At 40.5% G+C, this 19,875-nt stretch overlaps 5 protein-coding genes across 6 annotated transcripts; 3 read left to right on the top strand and 2 right to left on the bottom strand.

The window, feature by feature from the left end:
- Positions 1-600: 600 nt before the first annotated feature.
- On the top strand, positions 601-2,786 carry LOC123469941. The gene is made up of 5 exons (XM_045169298.1): positions 601-607; positions 887-1,681; positions 1,744-2,156; positions 2,238-2,456; positions 2,571-2,786. Exons 1-3 carry the CDS (start codon positions 601-603, stop codon positions 1,791-1,793), a joined length of 852 nt encoding a protein of 283 aa, XP_045025233.1. The 3' UTR covers positions 1,794-2,156; positions 2,238-2,456; positions 2,571-2,786.
- Positions 2,787-4,786: 2,000 nt separating this feature from the next.
- On the top strand, positions 4,787-5,790 carry LOC116935413. Of its 2 annotated transcripts, none has more exons than XM_045169131.1 (3): positions 4,787-5,136; positions 5,259-5,402; positions 5,484-5,790. In XM_045169131.1, the coding sequence occupies exons 1-3, from the start codon at positions 4,914-4,916 to the stop codon at positions 5,540-5,542; spliced, it is 426 nt and encodes a 141-aa protein (XP_045025066.1). In that variant the 5' UTR covers positions 4,787-4,913; the 3' UTR covers positions 5,543-5,790. The 2 variants fall into 2 exon arrangements, with proteins under 2 accessions (XP_045025066.1, XP_045025067.1); XM_045169132.1 differs by having other exon boundaries at positions 4,789-5,136; positions 5,259-5,416.
- Positions 5,791-10,414: 4,624 nt separating this feature from the next.
- On the top strand, positions 10,415-11,348 carry LOC123470269 (UPF0711 protein C18orf21 homolog). Its single transcript, XM_045170384.1, has 2 exons — positions 10,415-10,673; positions 10,738-11,348. The coding sequence occupies exons 1-2, from the start codon at positions 10,555-10,557 to the stop codon at positions 11,318-11,320; spliced, it is 702 nt and encodes a 233-aa protein (XP_045026319.1). The 5' UTR covers positions 10,415-10,554; the 3' UTR covers positions 11,321-11,348.
- A 1-nt stretch (position 11,349) lies between these two features.
- LOC116935999 (xaa-Pro dipeptidase) lies at positions 11,350-16,584 on the bottom strand. The gene is made up of 12 exons (XM_045170383.1): positions 16,070-16,584; positions 15,813-16,004; positions 15,698-15,745; positions 15,573-15,634; positions 15,456-15,500; positions 13,053-13,150; positions 12,935-12,986; positions 12,741-12,860; positions 12,231-12,379; positions 12,073-12,173; positions 11,636-11,982; positions 11,350-11,544 (listed from the first exon to the last, which is right to left on the bottom strand). Exons 1-12 carry the CDS (start codon positions 16,541-16,543, stop codon positions 11,505-11,507), a joined length of 1,728 nt encoding a protein of 575 aa, XP_045026318.1. The 5' UTR covers positions 16,544-16,584; the 3' UTR covers positions 11,350-11,504.
- Positions 13,193-15,449, bottom strand: LOC123466467 (FAST kinase domain-containing protein 3, mitochondrial-like). Its single transcript, XM_045170382.1, has one exon. The coding sequence runs from the start codon at positions 15,229-15,231 to the stop codon at positions 13,261-13,263; it is 1,971 nt and encodes a 656-aa protein (XP_045026317.1). The 5' UTR covers positions 15,232-15,449; the 3' UTR covers positions 13,193-13,260.
- Positions 16,585-19,875: the final 3,291 nt, after the last annotated feature.

Here is a 19,875-nt window from a genome sequence, read left to right as displayed (position 1 = left end):
AAAAACGTACATAATATTCCCCGGCCATGATCGGGACACCACCAATCAGTGTGTTCACTGATTGGTGATTCATCCGTTCCAAACGGGACGTTAGTTTCTCTCGTATCGCCCCCCCCCACCATCGTCACCCTCCTGCGAACTCGGGTCCCGGCTCCCGAAATAGAATTTCCGTCAGCGTACAGTTGACTCCTGCACATGATTTTCGAGTTTTTTTTTTCTTTCTTCGTCTGTGCGACTACCTGGCCTCCATAGTCCGGTAGCAGCAGTTCTCCCCCTTCCCTTCTTACACCATTCGCATTCCGGATGAGTTGTCCATATCAGTTTCTCTCCCATGAGCTCCATTTTTTAAAAAACTAGTTAAGTGCATTGTTAAAAAATCTGTTGAAGTGAGTGAGTGTGTGGCCCCATTGATACGATTATCTGTGTCCATGTGTCCTGAATGGTGCAGAGCCAAAAGAAATTGTTCATTTTCCCCCTTTTGTTTTTAATTTGCCGATGTTGCCAATTGACTTACAGCAACTCGAAAGTGATGGAGAGCGCGTGAAGTAGCGCCATGTGTTGCCGGCTGGCCGGCAGGACAGATGCCCACGCACAACCTAAATGACTTGTACAACACATTTGGAAGGGACTGAATAGAAAAAGAGAGAGAGAGGGGGAAAAAAAAACGAGCAGTAAGGAACGAGATCATCCAAGGCCAACAAGAAACAGGAATACAAAAAAGCAGATTAATAGAACCGTGAAAAATAGTCGCACCAATCGGGGAGCTTTTTAGTCGATCCGGTGCGGGGATAATCTTAATCGGGGAAGCGATTTCAGTGCTGGGTGTGGTGATATCGGTGATCGGTGTCTTCCCCGATTATCAATGAATAGTAATCTAAATTGGCAGTTGCCCTGCGGCAAACAAGAGCAAAATGTGACCCTAGTCACGTGATTCTCGTTGCCCTATCAGAACTCAAGGTCACTGGTAAGACTAACCCCCTATGGCTGAAGCAGTGCTATCGGTGCAGCACCGATTCGAAGCCAGCGAATTCTTCTCCTACAATTGCAACAGAAGCCTTTTTCATAAAAAATGACAGTTTGAACAGTGAAGCGGATTTTTACCACTCTGAGGAAGTGTTGAAAGAAAATATCTTGTTCCTGGTTTTAAACGAAAAATATGACGAGAAATTCCTTTCATTTGAACTATTGCGGAGACGTGATCGAGTTTTCGCGGAAGCATTGTTGCAGTGCAGTTGCTTAGATGTGCACCTTGCATTAGCAAAGCGAAAAATCCAAAATGTAAGAAGAGAAAACTCCATTGATGTTGAACAGTTTGAATCAGTTACAAATCCTGAAAAGGGCAAAGTATTTGAAGTTTCACACTTCATTGATTCTAAAAATGTGACGAGAAACTTGAGCATCGAATTGAATTGGGTCGAACAATATGTTGGAACCATTCAGCCAGACCAAGAGAAGATGGCCAATAAAGAAGAAAGTGAACGACAAGTCGAAATTGATCAAACAAGTTCGCATTACGATTATGGATGGGCCCGTGAAGAGGGTCTTGATTTGTTGAGGATTCTGGGTTCAAATTTCGAAGAGAAGATTAATGGTGGAGTCGCATACTGTGAGTGTAACTTTGAGGGAACTCAAAACGAAGAAGTGGCTTATGCCATAGCGAAATTCGAGTGTCAAGTAGCCGGTCAGTATGCAGTTCATATGATATTGGATTTGTTTGTTGATGCTTTTACAATTTTCTTTTAGGTTGGAATGTAATCGCCGATCTAGTTAAGAAGTTGGTTACGCCTGAATGAATCGCCAAGTAGTTAATTCCAATTTGCAAGTTGTCAAAGTTCTTCTTGAATGTCAATTGCATTGAAGGAGCCAGAGTGGTAGGAGACTGCGTTTCTTCTTCGTTCGACAAAACTGACAAAACCCAAGTTTCGAAATCCAAACTGTGTGATGTGCAAGCTTATGTTGACATGATAGTGGTGTTGGAGACAAATCGTGACACTGCGGACCCGGAGAAAATAGTGAAGCGCATCCCCATCAATTAGAATATGCAACGTAACAACCCCATTTGTTTACTTACCGTGAACTACCGTCTAGCAATCGGTATTCTCAGTTTCGCAATATCCCTTCGACGATCCGACAGCCGACCAGACATCGTCAAAGAGGTAATCATTTTTGCGCCTGTTAGAAATACAAAATGCTCAAGTTTCGTTTATTTTTAAATACCGAATTGGTTGCCATCGTAGTGTGGCCACTCTACGTCGTTGGTCCTGCTGTTGATTACCCAACCTATTATGCACTGCCACAATACGCTGATCAATTTCCTTATACCGAACTGCAGCCGATTGATGGGCAGCTACTTGGAGAAGAGCAGCAATCGGAAAACCCCTTGGCAGTGAGGGATCAAGTCTACAACGAGCAGCCCATTTCCAAAGGTGGATTGCCGATCGTGAGAGGACTCTTTGGTAATAATCAAGCATTTTCATCTGAATTTCTTAAACTAAAATTTAAACGTAACAGAAATATTGCCTAGTCTTTAATTCGAAACAAAAATGTGATTACCGTTTACACGTACATAGGGCCGTATGCGGATCAAGAAGAAGAATTCATCGAATCCCGGTTAAATCTCAGGAAAGATCCTCGATTCATTGTATCCAGTCTTTTCGGATTTAAGTGGGGTGTTTTGCAACAATTGCTGAGAGGGCCAACTGGTATGATTTTAAAAAAATTTACGCCAATCGTCTACGATGAAGTTGTTCAACCTAAAGATGTCCTCTTTGTCAACCTTTGTTTACAAAGAGGACATCATGTATTACCTACTACGTAGTAGTAGTAGTAGTAGTAGTAACGGCCTACGGCCGTAGGAATTCATTTAACGTCTCTACTACGTAGTAGTAGTAGGCCTTCGGCCGTAGGAATTCATGTCCGCTTTGTAAACTTGTTGACAAAGAGGACATTTTTCAAAAATATGTAGAATTTTTCATAAGGTACATGTTCACAGCACGATGTACAGCACAAGATTTCCGAACGATTTTATAGGCCCAGCAGGACCGCAGGGTCCACCCGGTTCTCCTGGTGAACCTGGTGCTGCTTGTCCTCCCGGTGAACCTGGTGCTGCTGGAGCTGCTGGTGAACCTGGTGCCGCTGGTCCTCCTGGTGAACCTGGTCCTCCTGGTGAACCTGGTCCTCCTGGTGAACCTGGTCCTCCTGGTGAACCTGGTGAACCTAGTGCTACTGATGCTCCCTAAACGAATCGATATATATCAATGTATCTTTAGAAATTCACAACCAGCAAAAGCGGTTAAGGTGTGTATACTGGGTGTAGTTTTCATGCCAATCATAGGATATGGGACTCAAAATACAAGAAAATGGAATTAAATGTTTGAATTTTGTATAGACTAGTTACCAAAACTGGTCTAGAACTGGGCAATATTTGTGAAGCGTATAGATGTGTTTTCAACAACAGGTGGCTGCAACCTAGTCAATGACTGAAATTGGGAAATGAACGTTAACATTCCAGCAAACTCGGAGATACGTCAGAAAGACGGCTAACCAAGACAAGCCGGTATTAAGTTAAGTAAGGCGAAAACAAGTGTAACTGCACATCTCTATATGATGTCATTGATTACATGTAATCATTTATAGAGCTAATACTTTCCCAGCCGAAACGTTTCCACTGGTGCGTTCACCACAGCATGGATATCACGACATGCTTGGCAAAAAAAAAGGCGCGGCTGTCGGTGTAACCGCCGCTGCTGTTTTCCGTAGGGGAAAAAAAATGATAATAATAAAAAAAAAAAAAACACCAGACCAACCGCAACAGTGTACATATTACCTCAACATATAGAGCTGCTCCGTAGCGCGTTACATTGTCAGTTTGGCTTGAAGCAGATGGTCGATTAGCACAAGTTCATCGAGGACGGACGATGATTTGCTTTGTCTGCCGTTGCTCTGCTTAAATGACGACGGTCTTGCGCTAGCTCGTTAGACGCGCTATCTACCCACTTCGATGTGGCCAGTGTCGAGTGAATTATGATGGCTTCGCTTGCGTTTCAAGCAAATTGCTCGCGATTGTAGTGGTGCTTTATCCCGTGATGATATTTTCTCACCCCGCTGTGGGAGAGACACCCACTGCGGTCGCCGCAGAGTTGACCAAGTCAAAAAACATATTTCAGCAATTGCACTGCTATTATTACTATTATTATTAGTTTTAAACATTCCCGTTTTACTGAAGGTATGAGAATTTCCCATAATACCGATGCTAAAGTTAAAAAGAAAATCGTGATAAATGGGGACACAATCTTTGTCAAAACATATAGGCCCGTTAGTTTTGTCAATCAGAGGTTTACAATTGATCAATTCCAGAAATTAAATCAAAACGATTTCGATGAATATTGCAGTACAACAAACTTGGGATGAATGACATCGTCGCTGTTAATTAGGTGGGTTTTTACATTGGCTTTAAAAACCCATTTAAAGAGTTAGCCATTAAAATGGTTCTTAAAACTAAAACAACATCAAATTCGAGACGGATCCTGAACTGCAGAGTCATCCACCAGTGAATGTAACAGGTGGGCTATATATGTTATCTGTTACAGTGAAACATATCAAGTAGTCTAGACTAATCAGTAACTCACCCGTCAGCGGAACACAGTTCGAATACCTGTGCGGGGAAAAGGCGGTCCTTTAGCGTCACAGCAGCATGACTTTTCCCCTGCACGTGATTCTCGTTCGAAATCTCCTATCAGAAAAGTGAGGCTCATGCCAATCGGCCACCCTGCACAAAAAACAGATTGACCAAGACGGCTATATATACAAGCAAGTCCGCTGCAGTATTTAAAAGAATCCCATTTACAGCGTCGACTTGCTAGTGACTTGCTAGTGACTTGCTAGTGAGCTAGTGAGGAATAAACGCAACTACTATGTTGCTGTCTTTTCTCATTTATTGCAGTTGTTTTCTGGCTTTCTTGCCTATCATCGGCGAAGGCAGCAACAGCAATAATCAAAAAACACAAGATTCGTTTGATATACTGAAATCGCATTGTCCCCACTTGTTGTCGCACGTTGCTGAACTGTCCCATTCTAATTTGGACTCCCTTTTACGATACGTGTCTGCGGATGATGAGCCAACCACCAATCAGCCACGTAAGTTCACAATCAGTCTGCTTGCTTCCACCCACCTAACGTTTAAGTATAGAAATGAAAGTTGAAGAATCTAGTACATTGCGAGATTCCGAACGAATACGTAACGTTTGATTGTTCTACAGAACATCCTTCTGCTGTTGACAATGTTGTTGATTTCCCGTTAAATGAGAAATCAGACACAACCACCTCACCGGCTGGTTCGTCTCGCCCCAAAAAATACATTGACGTACTGCAGCAGTTGCTGAAGAAGAGGCCCCATGTGGAAGGTCGGCCACATGAAGTGATTAATTTATGTATTATTCCAAAATTCATGCAATCAGATTGAAATGCCTTTTTTGGAATACCAGAACTAGCAATAATGGAACTGATACCAGACGCTACGCCCCTAATCATGTCTCGGAGCTAAGTTTCTAACAAGAAACTTAACTTATATTTCTTCTGGTTTTTCATTGTTATTGTCTATAACGCTTCTAAAAATTGCCAGCAGGTGGAGATATCAGTCCAATTTCCCCCCCTTTTCTATTTCAACCTGGTGAAAAGAGAGTAATTGATCTGTGCCACTTTGGTAATGTAAGCATGTAAATGCGAATTTTTCTCTGTAGTCAGACATTTCTTACAGAACTCAAAATATTGACTAGCGTATCTGCAGATAAAGCGTGTATGTTATGAATGGGAAAATGCAAAAGAAGTATGACAAAAGGGCTCAGTTTCAGGAACGATCAGCCGTTCTGGCCTTCTAAAAAAATGTAGAAGCTTGCATATTACAGATTTCGTTTTAAATAGTTGGTTTTAGCAAGTCTTCTGACCTCTGAACTGCAGGATGACAGTCATGGCTCAGAGACTGCTGGGGATCAGTGCCGAAGCCTCCGTACTTTAGTCCGTCTCACAACGGCATCATCACTTTCCGCACTTTTTCTTTGACCATATATAACAATGTAGCGTAGATCACCGCCAATGTAGCGTTCACCGCCAATCTGTGAGTGTCATCAAACAGTTACCTTCCCATCTTTTTTGAAATTCTGCTTGAGCTCTGCAGGAAATTGTTCTCTAAGAAATTCAGAAAGTCTAAACCTACACTCATTTAAACAGATAGAATCTGCTTGAAACTGGAAATGGCTTAATAAAAAAAAAAAAAACATGCTTCTAAGAAAAAATATTTAGGGAAGGGACTTGTTCGTGTAACTTGACTCGCAACAGTTGAGTGATCCACCGTAGTGTGTGCGTGGTAATCCTCACAGGAGTCAGATGAGTTTACCGGGTATTCCCCACCCGGGCTCATAAGTTACCTGACCCAGACGAATCTGAACCTAGAGGAGACCAACGGAATCTGTTCTCACATAGTCACGGGATTTACCATCATATCAATGCGTTATACTTCACAGGGAAGTACACATTCACGAATATCACAGTAATGGATGGGGGGACATCCTCACGGAAATGATCCTCGACAAATTCGATACATGTCTCCCAGCCTAGCGTCTGGACGGTCTCCGACCTAGCCAGCACCATGATTCTTACCACGACACACATGCAACACGGTGGGCCCAACTGCTTGTTCAAGCCGGCTTCATGACTAGAATGTCTAATGAAGGGTGCTTTGCGCGTCAGATCACACATCCAGCCTTACCTTTCATTCTACACTCAGTCGCCCATTGTACTAAGGAGGATTCCTTAGTCACTAGCTTGCCCCAACCCAATTACTAAATGTTTTATCAACCCTTATATACCGTGAATCCAAGGGTCTAAAACGTTGCAGCTGAAATCGCCACTATATCAGTATAAAAGTAGATGAATATAATTTTGGAATTACATGGAAGCAAAAAGAAACAGTGAACTTTATTTTTTACTCTTTATGCTTTTTGCCAGCTAGAAAACCAAGACAGTATGTTGAATTGTAAATTTACAAACGACTTTTTATGGATGAGCATAGATCGATTGTACGCCGTTTGACCCACTTTTTAGTAGACACCTGTTGTTCCATAGTTGCGTTTAACTTTCGAAAATCTATTGCTCCGTGTAGATACCAGGTGGCGCTGGTGTAGTGATTATGCTTTACCAGGAAACTACTTACGTGCGTCGCGGTAGTATCTTCCGGTAAGGTCTCTAATCCAGGGTCAAGCATTACAAGAATGCATAAAATGATGCATCCGGTCTTCACATTTCAGAAAATTAGTTTGAATATTATTGGATAATATTTCTAAAAAGCAGAACGTCAAGAATCCCTGTTAGTTTTGCAGCAAAGAATGATATGCGAATAGATTTCATGCCGAAAACCCAATTGCCAATAGACGAGACGTACGCCTTTTTGCATAAAGCTGGAATCCTAATTCAAATGAACAAATTTATTATTTGCCTCGTCCCGAGTTCTGCTAGCAGAATCCAAAATGGGGAAGAAAGGTAACAATAATCAAAATCATACCCCGCCAAGGAGAATAAGAACGCAAATAAGAGAGCAAGAATTGAAAAACGCGCCAACAGCCCATCGCGTAACCGCACAGCTCGTTTTACCTGATGTGAGTATTACAGATATCATCCATATCGCCGAGACGCTATTTTTTTGTCTGACATATTATGTCACTCCAGCAGTTCGGATCTTTTTATGCAGAAGACATTTAGTTTCACCGATGGCGACCAATTACGATTACGCGGGCATGATGCAAATATTAAGTCACTACAACAGCATCGACAGACATTTTCTTTACGCTCCCATCTTCAACAGGGAAATCGGCAAAGCAATCAGTGCAAGAAATGAAATCTGCCATCTCGACCTAACAGCACTAAAGAAAAACTGGCATAGAAACTTGTTAACGTGGATTAGGCTTTGTCGAAGCGTCGGTGATGCACGTGCTGCCAGTAATGTGCGAACAGTCTGCAATCGCCTCGTGAGAGGTCAGTATCAACATGCTATTGAAGAAAATCCATTCTATTGTACAACCGGCACTTACAACGAAAGTTCCGCTTTCGGACTAAGCTTGCTCCTCTATAGTTGCTTGGCCAGACACGTTGGAACTTCTTTACGTACATTTTTGGTGCAACAAAAACGTTTACCCATCCTCGACATTTGACGTCTTCAAAAATTTGAAACATTCTATTGAAGAACAAAAAATTAAATCCGATTTTCTCGCAAAAGGTGCGTCTCTCAGAAGCGATTCGATATTGCTGAAGGTTGCGATGGATGCTAGAAACCACACATGTCATGGAAAGTTTTCCCGAGTTTTTAGTCGATGGAAGGAGTACCTCCAAACATGGGTAAGTTTACTGGACATTATCAACGCAAAAGAAGCAGCTGGAGAAATTCAACAAGTACTCAATAGTCTCGTTGTTGCTGAGAGCGATATTCAGCAGGTTCGACCCTCTAGAATACTGTTTCCACGTCAATAATACCTTTCGTTGCGTGAAGGTAAGAATTAACAACACATTCTTCAAGATCCTTCAAGACCCGGAATATTGTCACACTTGACTTGAAAACGTTTGTATTTTTCTTAACACAGAAAAAGGGAATACAATGATTACATGAATAATGAATTGAATACTTACTTTTACTAAGCGTCTAGTTTAGTGGAAAAGAGAGCGACTAATAATGGAAAAACAGTGGGTTCTATACTAGCTTTGAAATTACGCCCTCTCCCTAAGGTTAATAGATTTTACTGCACATTCTAAAGCTATTCTGGAACTTCTACTTATTTAACAGATAGTAGAACATTCGTAACTATAGCGTTTGAGTTTGGCGCTTCCAGGAACAGATAGGGACATCTGTTGTTGTTCCCCCGCGACAATATTCAACAAAAACCCGATTTCTGTTTACCGAAAAGGATTGAGACAGTGTCGTTTAGCTCGGTATATTAATCCAGCATTCCTTATTCTATTTGCAGAGCTGTAAAGAAAAATACCATGAATCGAGAGTAGTGAATAAGCAACCATTTTGGACTTAATATAATAACCGTAAGGTTTTCATTCAAAATTTTTGTAAGCTTATTTTTTTACGCAAAATTCCAATGTCACACACATTTTCCCCCATTTTCCCTATCTCGAAAATTCGAAAAAAAAATTTTTGTCTCGGGAAATGGGGAAAAATAAAACATTTTATGAACGTAGGTTACCCAACCACTAAAAATATGAAATAATTCACACGATATGCTGAATTTTTGTGCTTAATTTACATGTGCATACCAAAGTGATACCGTGCATGATTTAATTAAAAATTACGGTGTGTGAAGCATTGGATCAGTAGGGAAACCCAAAATTATTATCTTAGCGGACTCAGCGCCACTATGCGGCATGTCACGCGCATAGCTACAGGGGGATATAGGCGTTAGCGGTCTTCCACTTCGTTGTCTATGATTAAACTATTATACGGGTGTCCCTAAAACGCGGAAGCGAAACGCGAAACGAACAGCGACTAAAACGCGAAACGCGGTGCGAATCAAGATGGTTTGTTTCGCGGTTTAGCCGCTGAATGGTGTTTCATTCCCATGCTAAAGTGCGAAACAACGTTGCGAAACAGAAGGCTGCTGGATGGCTGGCGAAAGCGCGAAATGTTAATATTTCAATAAATAAAAAAAGAAAATTTTAATAGGAATCGCAGGTAATTTAAAGTCAAACATATTTTTTTTTACCAACGTGTTGAAAGTTAATTTTGGGCAAGGCTTTTACATTTCTGACAGAGCCAAACAGTCTCATGAGTTTTTTTCAGGCCAAATTTAACATGCTATGGAACCATTCAAGGCACTCAGAGGTCAGAGCACTGGAGAACATCCCAGTTAGCCCACGGCTTTACATTTTATGGTTTAAACTCAATTTAATTCAATAAATTAATTTCATTTACTTCAATCAGATTCTAAACACATTGTTATATTTAAAATGCTAGTTTTTTATTCCCCATCGTGTTTAGTTTCCTATTAGCCAATACAAGTTAACAATTCATCGCGAATTTGTTCAAGTAAATGTCAACAAATTAAAAAAGGACTGGAAAGAACCATAGATAAAAAAAAATGAGTTTTTGTTGGCGTAGAGCTTACAGTGCTTAACGGGGTTACATGTTCTCAAAAAAGAATAGTACACGGTTCTTATTTCTCTAAATAGAATAGTACACGGTTCTTATTTCTCTAAATGAAATGCCAAAGCCAATGGCATTTTAAATAAGGGTTTCGCAAAATCGTTTCGCTATTTAGGTTGCCTTTAGGCGATATTTGAGTGTTTCGCAGCCCATTGCCTGGGGGCTGTTTCGCACAGCGTTCCGCGTTTTAGTCGCTGTTCGTTTCGCGTTTCGCTTTCGCATTTTAGGGATGCCCCTATTATACCATGTTTGTAATGTGATTTTTTTTCGGCAATTTTCGGAAGACTCGCATTGTTAGTGTCAGTTATTTGTGGCCAGAGAGATCTTTGAACTAAATAAACCATCAAGATTTACTTTTAATTATGTCAGTGCCGAATCAAACTGCCATTTCAGTGGAGGAGAAAAGTTCAGCTTCAGTTTTCTTGTGGAAGGCTGCTGTCAGTACAATTGACTTCCATCCTGCTATTACAGCAAACCTCTTGTAATACCCAATTTTTTTAATGATATTTTGTGGAAAATTAATCACTTCCTTGATTTTGTTATAGGTTGAGATGCAAGCGAGCTCTTAATGACACAAAAGTTGGTGTAAAATTTAGAAAAATAAGTAAATCCAACATTTGTCAAAGTTGTGGTAGCCCATGGAGTTTAGGCAACTATAAATTAGAAATCAGAAAGACCTTCAAAACACAAAACATAAAAAAATTTTTGAAGAAATCAAAAACCCAGAAAAAAATTAACAATTTTAACAAACACATTCTTGAACGTTTTTCTGAACGCAAGTCTAATTTGATTATCAGATGTCATGTCTGCTTCAAGTCTACAGCTTTTCCAACACCTCTTCCTCCAAGAGAACCAAAACCAGTCAAAGAGATGCCATCTCAAAAAATAACTACGAAAAACAAAAATGGTAAAAAAGATAAGGCTACTGTACAACACATTAACCCTGGTAAAAAACAGGTCAAACAGCAAGTAAGTAGAAACAGTGTGAAAGCCTGTAAAGCTAAAGTCATGAAAGCATCAACAAAACAACAACTTTCTCGGAGCCAATTTAAGAACCTATCAAAGACCCTCACCAAAGGTTCTTCTGCAAAAAGCTCTTTGCTAAGTTTTCTCAGTTCTGTAAAGTAGAACCAATATAAAAAAATGTCAATCACTAGTGTTTGTTTAGTGTTTTATTTACCCCAAAATCGTATTAACGACGCTGTAATAAAAAACGCAAAAATCAAGACTAATAAGATGAGTTCTTTAAAAATAATGAAGTAAGAATTATTCTTTGCTTGAAGTATTTAAATGTAAAATACATGAAACTGAATTAGTTTTTTGCAGACATGACAGCCTCGATCTCATCAACGCTATAAAAAGAAATAAAGAAACAAAAAAAGATAAAAATGTTTGAAGATTAAACTTCGACTGTAAGAATAACTTATTCAGGATGTGCTGTACCTTCTTGGGACTTCAGTCATTACTTCGACTCCCGTCTCAGTGACGACGATATCGTCCTCAATACGAACTCCACCAAATCCTCTATGTTCATCTACAGCGTCTCTAATCAAGAACTTCGAAAGCTCTTGATCTTCTAATGCCTGATCCAACAATTTGTCGATGAAGTAACATCCAGGTTCAACAGTCAATACCATTCCTGGCTGAAGAACGCGTGCAGTTCTTAAACTTTTTAAGCCAGCTTTCTCTGGGCGAGCAGGATGGCCCTCCAGATATCCACCAACATCATGAACGTCGAGACCCATAAAATGACCAAGACCGTGAGGTTGAAATGTAGCCGCCAAGTTCGCCTTGAATAAGCAAAGGAGTTGGTTAGTTTCCTTTATCTTTTTATTTAAACGATTGGTTTGTGAAAGTATACATTTATGTTTTTATAGTACCTTCATCATGTCGTCGACATCTCCTTGTAAGAGCCCGTACTCCTTCAAATTCACCAACATCACTCTATTGGCCAGCAAATGCATATCAATCCAACTGACACCTAAGTTGGTTGAAACAAATTATCATCTTGCACTACAAATGTTAGTTTAGCGCTTACCAGGTTTAATACCAGCAATTACAGCCCGACTCGCTTCCAGTACAGCATTGTAGATTCCTTTTTGGCGTTTTGTAAATTTCCCATTGGCCGGAAATGAACAAGTGATATCAGAAGCAAAACAGTAGTACTCTGCTCCCATATCAAACAGGCTTTAAAAAAATAAATGCGTTTCGAATGTCTTAATAATTTTTGCATCTGTAGTTTAAGTTGAATGTTATCATAGCAGCAGTGAATGCAGAGTGCTGTCCAACCGGATAGATTTAAACCACTTTTCAAACATTAGTGAATTAGAACTATGCACTATACTTTCAGCCAAAGCTGGTGTTAGCGTACATTTCAATTTGAAAAAGACTCTTTTTGAGAGAATAACAAAAAGTTTAGGTTTAAAAAAAAAAAAAAGCCTTTAAAATGGCGTATTATTTAACTCGTTAAAAAGTGGCGAAATCCATATTAACACTGAACCAAGCAGGGTCAAATAAAATATTCACTCCGACCTGCAGTTATAATTACCACATGTCGCCATCGCGAATGGCCTTGTCGTTTGGGGCTCCGGCATGGCCGTAGTGAAGTATACTTCCATTTTCCCCCGATCCGCATATGCAGGTATATGAGACGTGCCGGCATCCACCACTGTACGGGTTGCAATTCCATGGTTATTTTAGCATCATTTAGCATTATTGTGATTATTTTCAAAATAGGTATACTGAAAATAGGCGTGATGAAGGAAAACGGATTCGCATTGATACTCCTTCATTCCTACAAAAGAAAATTTATTGAGAGTTTAAGGGTGTTATCACACAGACCAATAACTTTAACACTTGCCTGGACGTACAGCCTTCATCACGGCAACGTGGGCGGCAGAAGAAATCTTATTAGCATAGCGCAAAACATCCAGTTCCATAGGGGTCTTGATCACGCGGCTAATGAAACAAAGCAAATCTAGAATAATAGTTACTTTTTCGTTTACAGAGGCAGAAAAAATGTATTTCCAAAAATATCACGCGGACAGCAAATAACTGTTAACCTACGATTACGAGCGCGTACAGTCATTTAATAAGGGAACGATGCGACTATCAAGATACAATTGAAGCATTTCTTTTTTGGCCTCCAACGAAACGAGCTCTTGCCAGTCAAAGTGGACCGGTCGAAAACCCATTAGTAACAAATGACGATGCCTCATAGCCTGAACGCCCACCAGTCTTTTCTTAGAAGTCGTGTGAATCGCATAGTGTTCTGGTGGATGGATAAGGATGGCTACGCAATTGCGGTTATCGTACGTTCGACCGTATCCATAGCGGAAGATGGCCGGTTCACCTGCTGGCGAAATCAAAACATCAACCACGTAAATAGGATTCAGCGGGAGATCTCTCAATACGACGGAGGCGGTAACGTTGAAACGATGTTCGCAAATCTGTAGAAGAGGGGTAACCAGTTGGTTGGCCGCACGAGAGATTCGTCCGTCCCGCGCCATCGCTTTTGCATGGTAATCCTTGGGTAGAACATGGGATGTACCGTATTGGCCGCATTCGAAACTCATGGCGGCATCGAGCAGTTTCATTTTGGAACGGCATGACTCGATTAGCTCGTACTGCGTTTGGCTATGCAACCGATGAATAAAGTGCGAAGAGAAAAGTCGGGGGACGAAGTTTAACGGATAACGTTGCAGGTAAATGCACGACAAGAATACGTTCAAAAGCGATTCCGGTCGAAATTCAATAAGTCTTTTGTCGATAGCTTCTTCAACAGCTGACCAGAATGCGTAGTCATTTTCAGGATGAAAATCAAGCACGCCAAATGCTGTCAAGACAGCTTCAACAGTCTGGACATTCAATTTTTTATGACCTAGACGGGAAAAACTGTTTGCTACCACGTTTAAAACCACGGTATGACACAACTGGAAGTGTCGAAAATAATCCGATGCTGCTACTATCAATTCTTCTTGCACTCCGCTTGTCCTGGATTTGAAGAATCGTCCCATTGCTTGGACCAGGTGCGGATCAGAGTAATCCAGCCGGCGGAACAACACCAACATCTTTGTTATCCCATCTTCAGTCATAATATGGAGATTTAGTCTCATCCATTTAGACAAGCAGAGGCAAATCCGTCTGTGGGGTAATCTAAGCTCGTCAACAATGGTCAAAATTTCTAGGACACTTCTCTCTTCTGGCAAGTTCGCGCCAGCGACCACTAGTCTCTCTAGATGGTTGAAGACGGCCCGTTGACTTTCTTTCAGAGATGGCAAAATTTTGAAAACTCTTAAAATGTCGGCTTCGTCGATCTTTCGGCCCATCAGCCCAACCCAGCATTTATCAGCCCACAATTGCTGTTGCATGGCGGAGAAAATCTCGACAATTTGACACACTTGAACAATGTTGCACATGTTATCAAGTACTTGATTAAGGCACTGTTCAGCTAACAGTTTCCTCAGAGAGCCAATTCTGCCAGGAAATGAGGGCAAGAGAATTAATTTCATGCTTCCAATTAAATTATCTGTTGTCCCAGATTTGCAAATTATGTTTCCTAGTTGCAAGAGTACAGAGTCTATGGTAAAAGACTTGTCTAGCTCTGCACCTAGATTGCGATATTCAATATTCATTCCCAATTCGGATAATTTGGCCAGGGCATGATAAGCCAGTGGAGCAGTAACTTCATCTATATTGAATTCATCCAATTTTGAAATTACTGCTTCAGGATTTTGACACTTTTTGAAGATGGAATCAGAAGAAATTTTTTGTGCGGATGTAAGGTTGTTCGGGACATCAAAATTACTTTTCAATCTCATCTGTAGAAATTGATTATTGGCTCTTCTTACTGCAATAGGAAGTTCTTCAATATTTAATCCATCTTGAAGCAGAATCACAGAATGGCCGAATTGTGGGCTAGGCGGGGGACCATCGTGGCTACTACACCACCTTTTAGTTTTGCCTGTCCTAATAACCCGTGATGCAAGTTTGATTGTCGACATGAACCAACGGGTGTAATTTTGAAGAACTAGTGCCATTGCTCTCTCTTACGAGGAGACTTTTTCAATGACAAGTCTCTACTTATATAACAAGACTTTCGAATTCGTGCTACAGAACATGACGGATTACTACCTCACCTCATCACTGTTTAGGGGTATCGTCTGCTAGAACAACAAGGTTCAGCAACTCGATGTTGAAACAAAAATTTTTTTGTACAAAGGTTTCCGTAATCTATCACAATTTATAACCAAAGGTAACTCACCATTCAACGATGACAGGATGCAACAGCTCATTATCGATCTTGAACCTACAAAGCAAACAAGGTTATCTTTGTTTTTCAGTAGGCCCGCATCAGTCTACTGACATAACATATACGTACTTGCTCATTCCTTCAAATACGGCTTCACGGGTCCATAGGTTACTATCCGTGTTCATTCCTTTCTAAAGTTCATTTGCAACAGATTTATAATTTTGTTAAATTAAACTGGATTTTTCAAGACTTACTAATGTGAGCACCATTTCTGCTTTAGCATTTTCTAGAATAATTCCCATCTAAAAGAAAAGCAAAATATGACCTAGCATTTCAATATGGTCACGACAAATGCATCTGCCAACTTGCCTCTTCAACATAGTGAACATGATCAACTCCATACTTTTGCTTATAATGTTCACAATCAAATATCTTTCCCATCCATACTGCATAAGCCTCTGGATATTTAGGGATGAAGAGATGTGATGTTTCAGAGTCAACTTCAATGGCCCCATAAAAATCTGGTTCTATGACACCAAAAGCCCAGTGAAAGAAAGACTCCTACAATGTAATTAAAATAATATAAGTATGAGGATTATTACATGACTGATAGTCACTAGAAATACCTGGCGAAAAAGGTACTCCACATCAGTGCAATAACGAGGCACTCCCTGGCCACCTTGTAAAATTACAACACTGTTCTTTGGTGTTTGAGGTAGTTCCTTTAAGCTTTTGCATAAACGATTTCGGTTAAGTGCGAATAAATCCATTGACACCTGAAGAGTACCCTCTCCTAGTGAGAAATGTCGACTCATTGTCGAACGACTTGAAGAATTGCGTGAAAGGATTAAGTTGCCGAAATGACGTTTGCCAAGTACGATGGTGGTTGAGGAGCGCTGTAAATTTCGTCGGTTTCGCCACAAAAATCTGTCAACGACAGCCGATCGTTTGAATAGTTCCTTTGAACAAAGCTGTCGCACTTGTGTGTGATGACGCGGGAAGTAGACTTTCGACCGAGATATATCAGATTGAAATGCCTTTTTTGGAATACCAGAACTAGCAATAATGGAACTGATACCAGACGCTACGCCCCTAATCATGTCTCGGAGCTAAGTTTCTAACAAGAAACTTAACTTATATTTCTTCTGGTTTTTCATTGTTATTGTCTATAACGCTTCTAAAAATTGCCAGCAGGTGGAGATATCAGTCCAATTTCCCCCACTTTTCTATTTCAACCTGGTGAAAAGAGAGTAATTGATCTGTGCCACTTTGGTAATGTAAGCATGTAAATGCGAATTTTTCTCTGTAGTCAGACATTTCTTACAGAACTCAAAATATTGACTAGCGTATCTGCAGATAAAGCGTGTATGTTATGAATGGGAAAATGCAAAAGAAGTATGACAAAAGGGCTCAGTTTCAGTGAACGATCAGCCGTTCTGGCCTTCTAAAAAATGTATAATCTTGCATATTACAGATTTCGTTTTAAATAGTTGGTTTTAGCAAGTCTTCTGACCTCTGAACTGCAGGATGACAGTCATGGCTCAGAGACTGCTGGGGATCAGTGCCGAAGCCTCCGTACTTTAGTCCGTCTCACAACGGCATCATCACTTTCCGCACTTTTTCTTTGGCCATATATAACAATGTAGCGTGAGTGCGGAGGAGTTCGACTATCACCGTTTTCATAATACGGGTGGTCCGCGGTCCCTTTTCTCTTTAAAATCCCGGTTTGCCGCAACTCGATATGGTTTTTTCCATATTTTCTTCCCTTTCCATAATGTTATTTTGTTTAGACTATTGTTATTTCAAACTAAGTCGACGACAACTATCGCCCCCCAGTGACCGTGTCTGATTCCTTATGTGTGGTATTGGTCTTAAACTGCGACCACACTTGGTACACTGGTGTATACACCTTTTCAAATGAAAATAAGACCATCAGCAAGACTGGTCGTCGTCGTCAAGAGAAGCAACGCGGGGTGTCGAATTCTTATCACAATACCCAAAGGTCGTAGTTACCGTTCTGGAGACCCAAAGTTCTCCGATGTCTGGAGGCACTGGAAAACGCATGGCCCATCCCAACGTCTGCCATTACAAGATAAATAAATCCGTTAGGCACCGTGTTCTGTTCCAAAAAGACGCGAGCTTGTTCGAGACCCACATCAGTGATGTCGCCCATGGATGCTGCTGGATTCCTCCATCCCTTTCGTTTTGTCAATGTTTTCTCTGTCAGCCAGCATTCTTCTACGTATAGTTCTTGCATCACATCCAAGACCTTAATGTTTGTCTAACGAACACGGTAGTTCGATTTAATTACCAACAAAAAAGTGGGATAAATAGCAAAATTATTTTTATTGCTGCAAGTACAATTTATAGACATTATGCTGTATTGATGGCTTTCAATTAAAATGAACGTCTGCCACTTATTCGGGATTTGGTCAAATGCATACCAGACATCGGTCACGTTAACGTCATGTTCAATCTATACATCCGTCACTGCAAATCAGTCAATGCTGTTTCCCATATACAGGTTAGTAAAGTTGCTATATACCTTTGCCGGAAATGTTTAAAGCATTAGACTGTGTTTTTATTGAATTGGTAGTTAAGCTAAGTGAGAGTTGCTTTTACTTGGTGCCTCTTTTGGTCTCTCTTTCTTTTGTCTCTTTTTCCCTGTGTCTTGCTGTGTTCCCTTTTCCTTCCACGACGGAGCATTTGATTGTTGATCTAAGAGTGGCAGCGCCGTCCAGCAACCATCAGCAGTCGTTTCATCTGCGTTCGCCAGAACATCAGCTTCAAGCCTAGAACGCCAGTAATTTTTACCGTTTCCTCTCCTTGTTCCTTAAATAGCAATGCATTGTCACTAGAGACATTTCATCTTCCCTTCTTTATTTGATCTCACTACTTCTTCACTACTACCAACAAGATTTTACAGGATTTTTGATGCATAAGGCGGATCCATTGTTATTTTTCCAATTTAGTTTAGTTTATATATATGTAAGATAATATAACAGAGAAACCCAAACATGTTTTTTCCTCTTATTCTTCAGCGAATAGAAAACAAAGTTGTAATAACGCTAGATGAGGATGTGTTACATGGCTTCTATCTTGTATCATTATTTAGTGCGTTTAGAAATAAACACGTCAAGAAATCGAAAATTTGTGAACGAAAGAAGATCATTAGGTCTTGGCACAACCATATGTGATGCAATCTAAATCAAACATCCCATGCCATACGTTATTAATATGATCCAAATATTGAAAAGTAACCTATTGAGCAGGAAACTAAAACTGACATAAATCCTTACGTTTATCTTAATGATGGTCGAAAAATGGACGTGCAATTTACACAAGCCAATTTACAGAAGCCAACAACTTGATAGATCGTCATAAAAATAATATTCGTGTCATCGAAAGACGTGAACCTTAAGAAAGCAGAACAGAATAGAACAGACAAGGCAGCGGGTTATAAGACACTAAACTGTCTGTCAAAGAGAATTCAAGCTTGCTGGTTCCCCTTATTATGTATACAGGGCTGTTCTGATGTTAGTGTATTGCTGCATGTGCTAATGGAAGGGCGGAAGCCCAATTTTGTCGACTCGAGACTCATTATGTTTCATGATGGGTTGACTTTGGTCGCCTCCCTGTCTGTACAAGTTGTTTCAACAAGCATATGATGAGTCGCTCCTTTTAGTTTACACAAATTGATGTGTTTTCTTTTCTACTGCTGGCTTGGATAACTAATGATTCGTTTTTTAAAGTCAGCCTCTCACTCGGTTTCTGGGCAGCATGTAGCTACGGATTAGCTATATGTACGAACATAATAGTTTTTCATGACACTTTGTTCTGGTGCCAGCAACCAGTATGAGCCTCTTTCTTGTTTCTGGGTTTTACACCCAGCTTTCTGGCCCCTCATTTCAACCTCTCGGCCAGTGGAAGTGTCATGTCGAAACACCATTGCGTTATGTTCTTACATATACACAACACTCTTTTTTTTTTTTTTAACCGTATGCATCGGCCAGATGCTTTATCTTATTTGGCATATTACAGTAAAGCTTCCTCCGTTCCGGGCTCCGCAGAACTGGTCACTCGCAATTGCATTTCATCCATCTCGTCTCTCTTTTCTATCTTGCCATCAGCCCTCTCTTTCTCTCCGGCACTCTCTTGCTTTTGCTCTCCTTTTGTGTAAACAACATGGCTGGGACATGATGTTCACCACTGGCTCGCGGGCCGGCTCCGGCCTTCAAGCCCAGTGTGATGGGTCAACAAACAACCCCTAAACCCTCTCTATAAATAGGAGAGTTACGGAAGAAAGTGAAACGAAAAAATTTCCAAATTTAAAAAGAAAAAAAAAGAGGAAGAATGTGACGACAGTGAGCAAGCTGAGCTATACTTTCGGAGCAAATACTTTCGAATCGATGTGCGAGCAATACATCCAATT

Source organism: Daphnia magna, linkage group LG2 (genome assembly GCF_020631705.1).
Source record: "Daphnia magna isolate NIES linkage group LG2, ASM2063170v1.1, whole genome shotgun sequence".
Taxonomy (NCBI): Eukaryota; Metazoa; Arthropoda; class Branchiopoda; order Diplostraca; family Daphniidae; genus Daphnia; species Daphnia magna.
The sequence above is the reverse complement of the archived record's forward strand: the minus strand, read 5'-3'. Positions and strand labels throughout refer to the sequence as shown.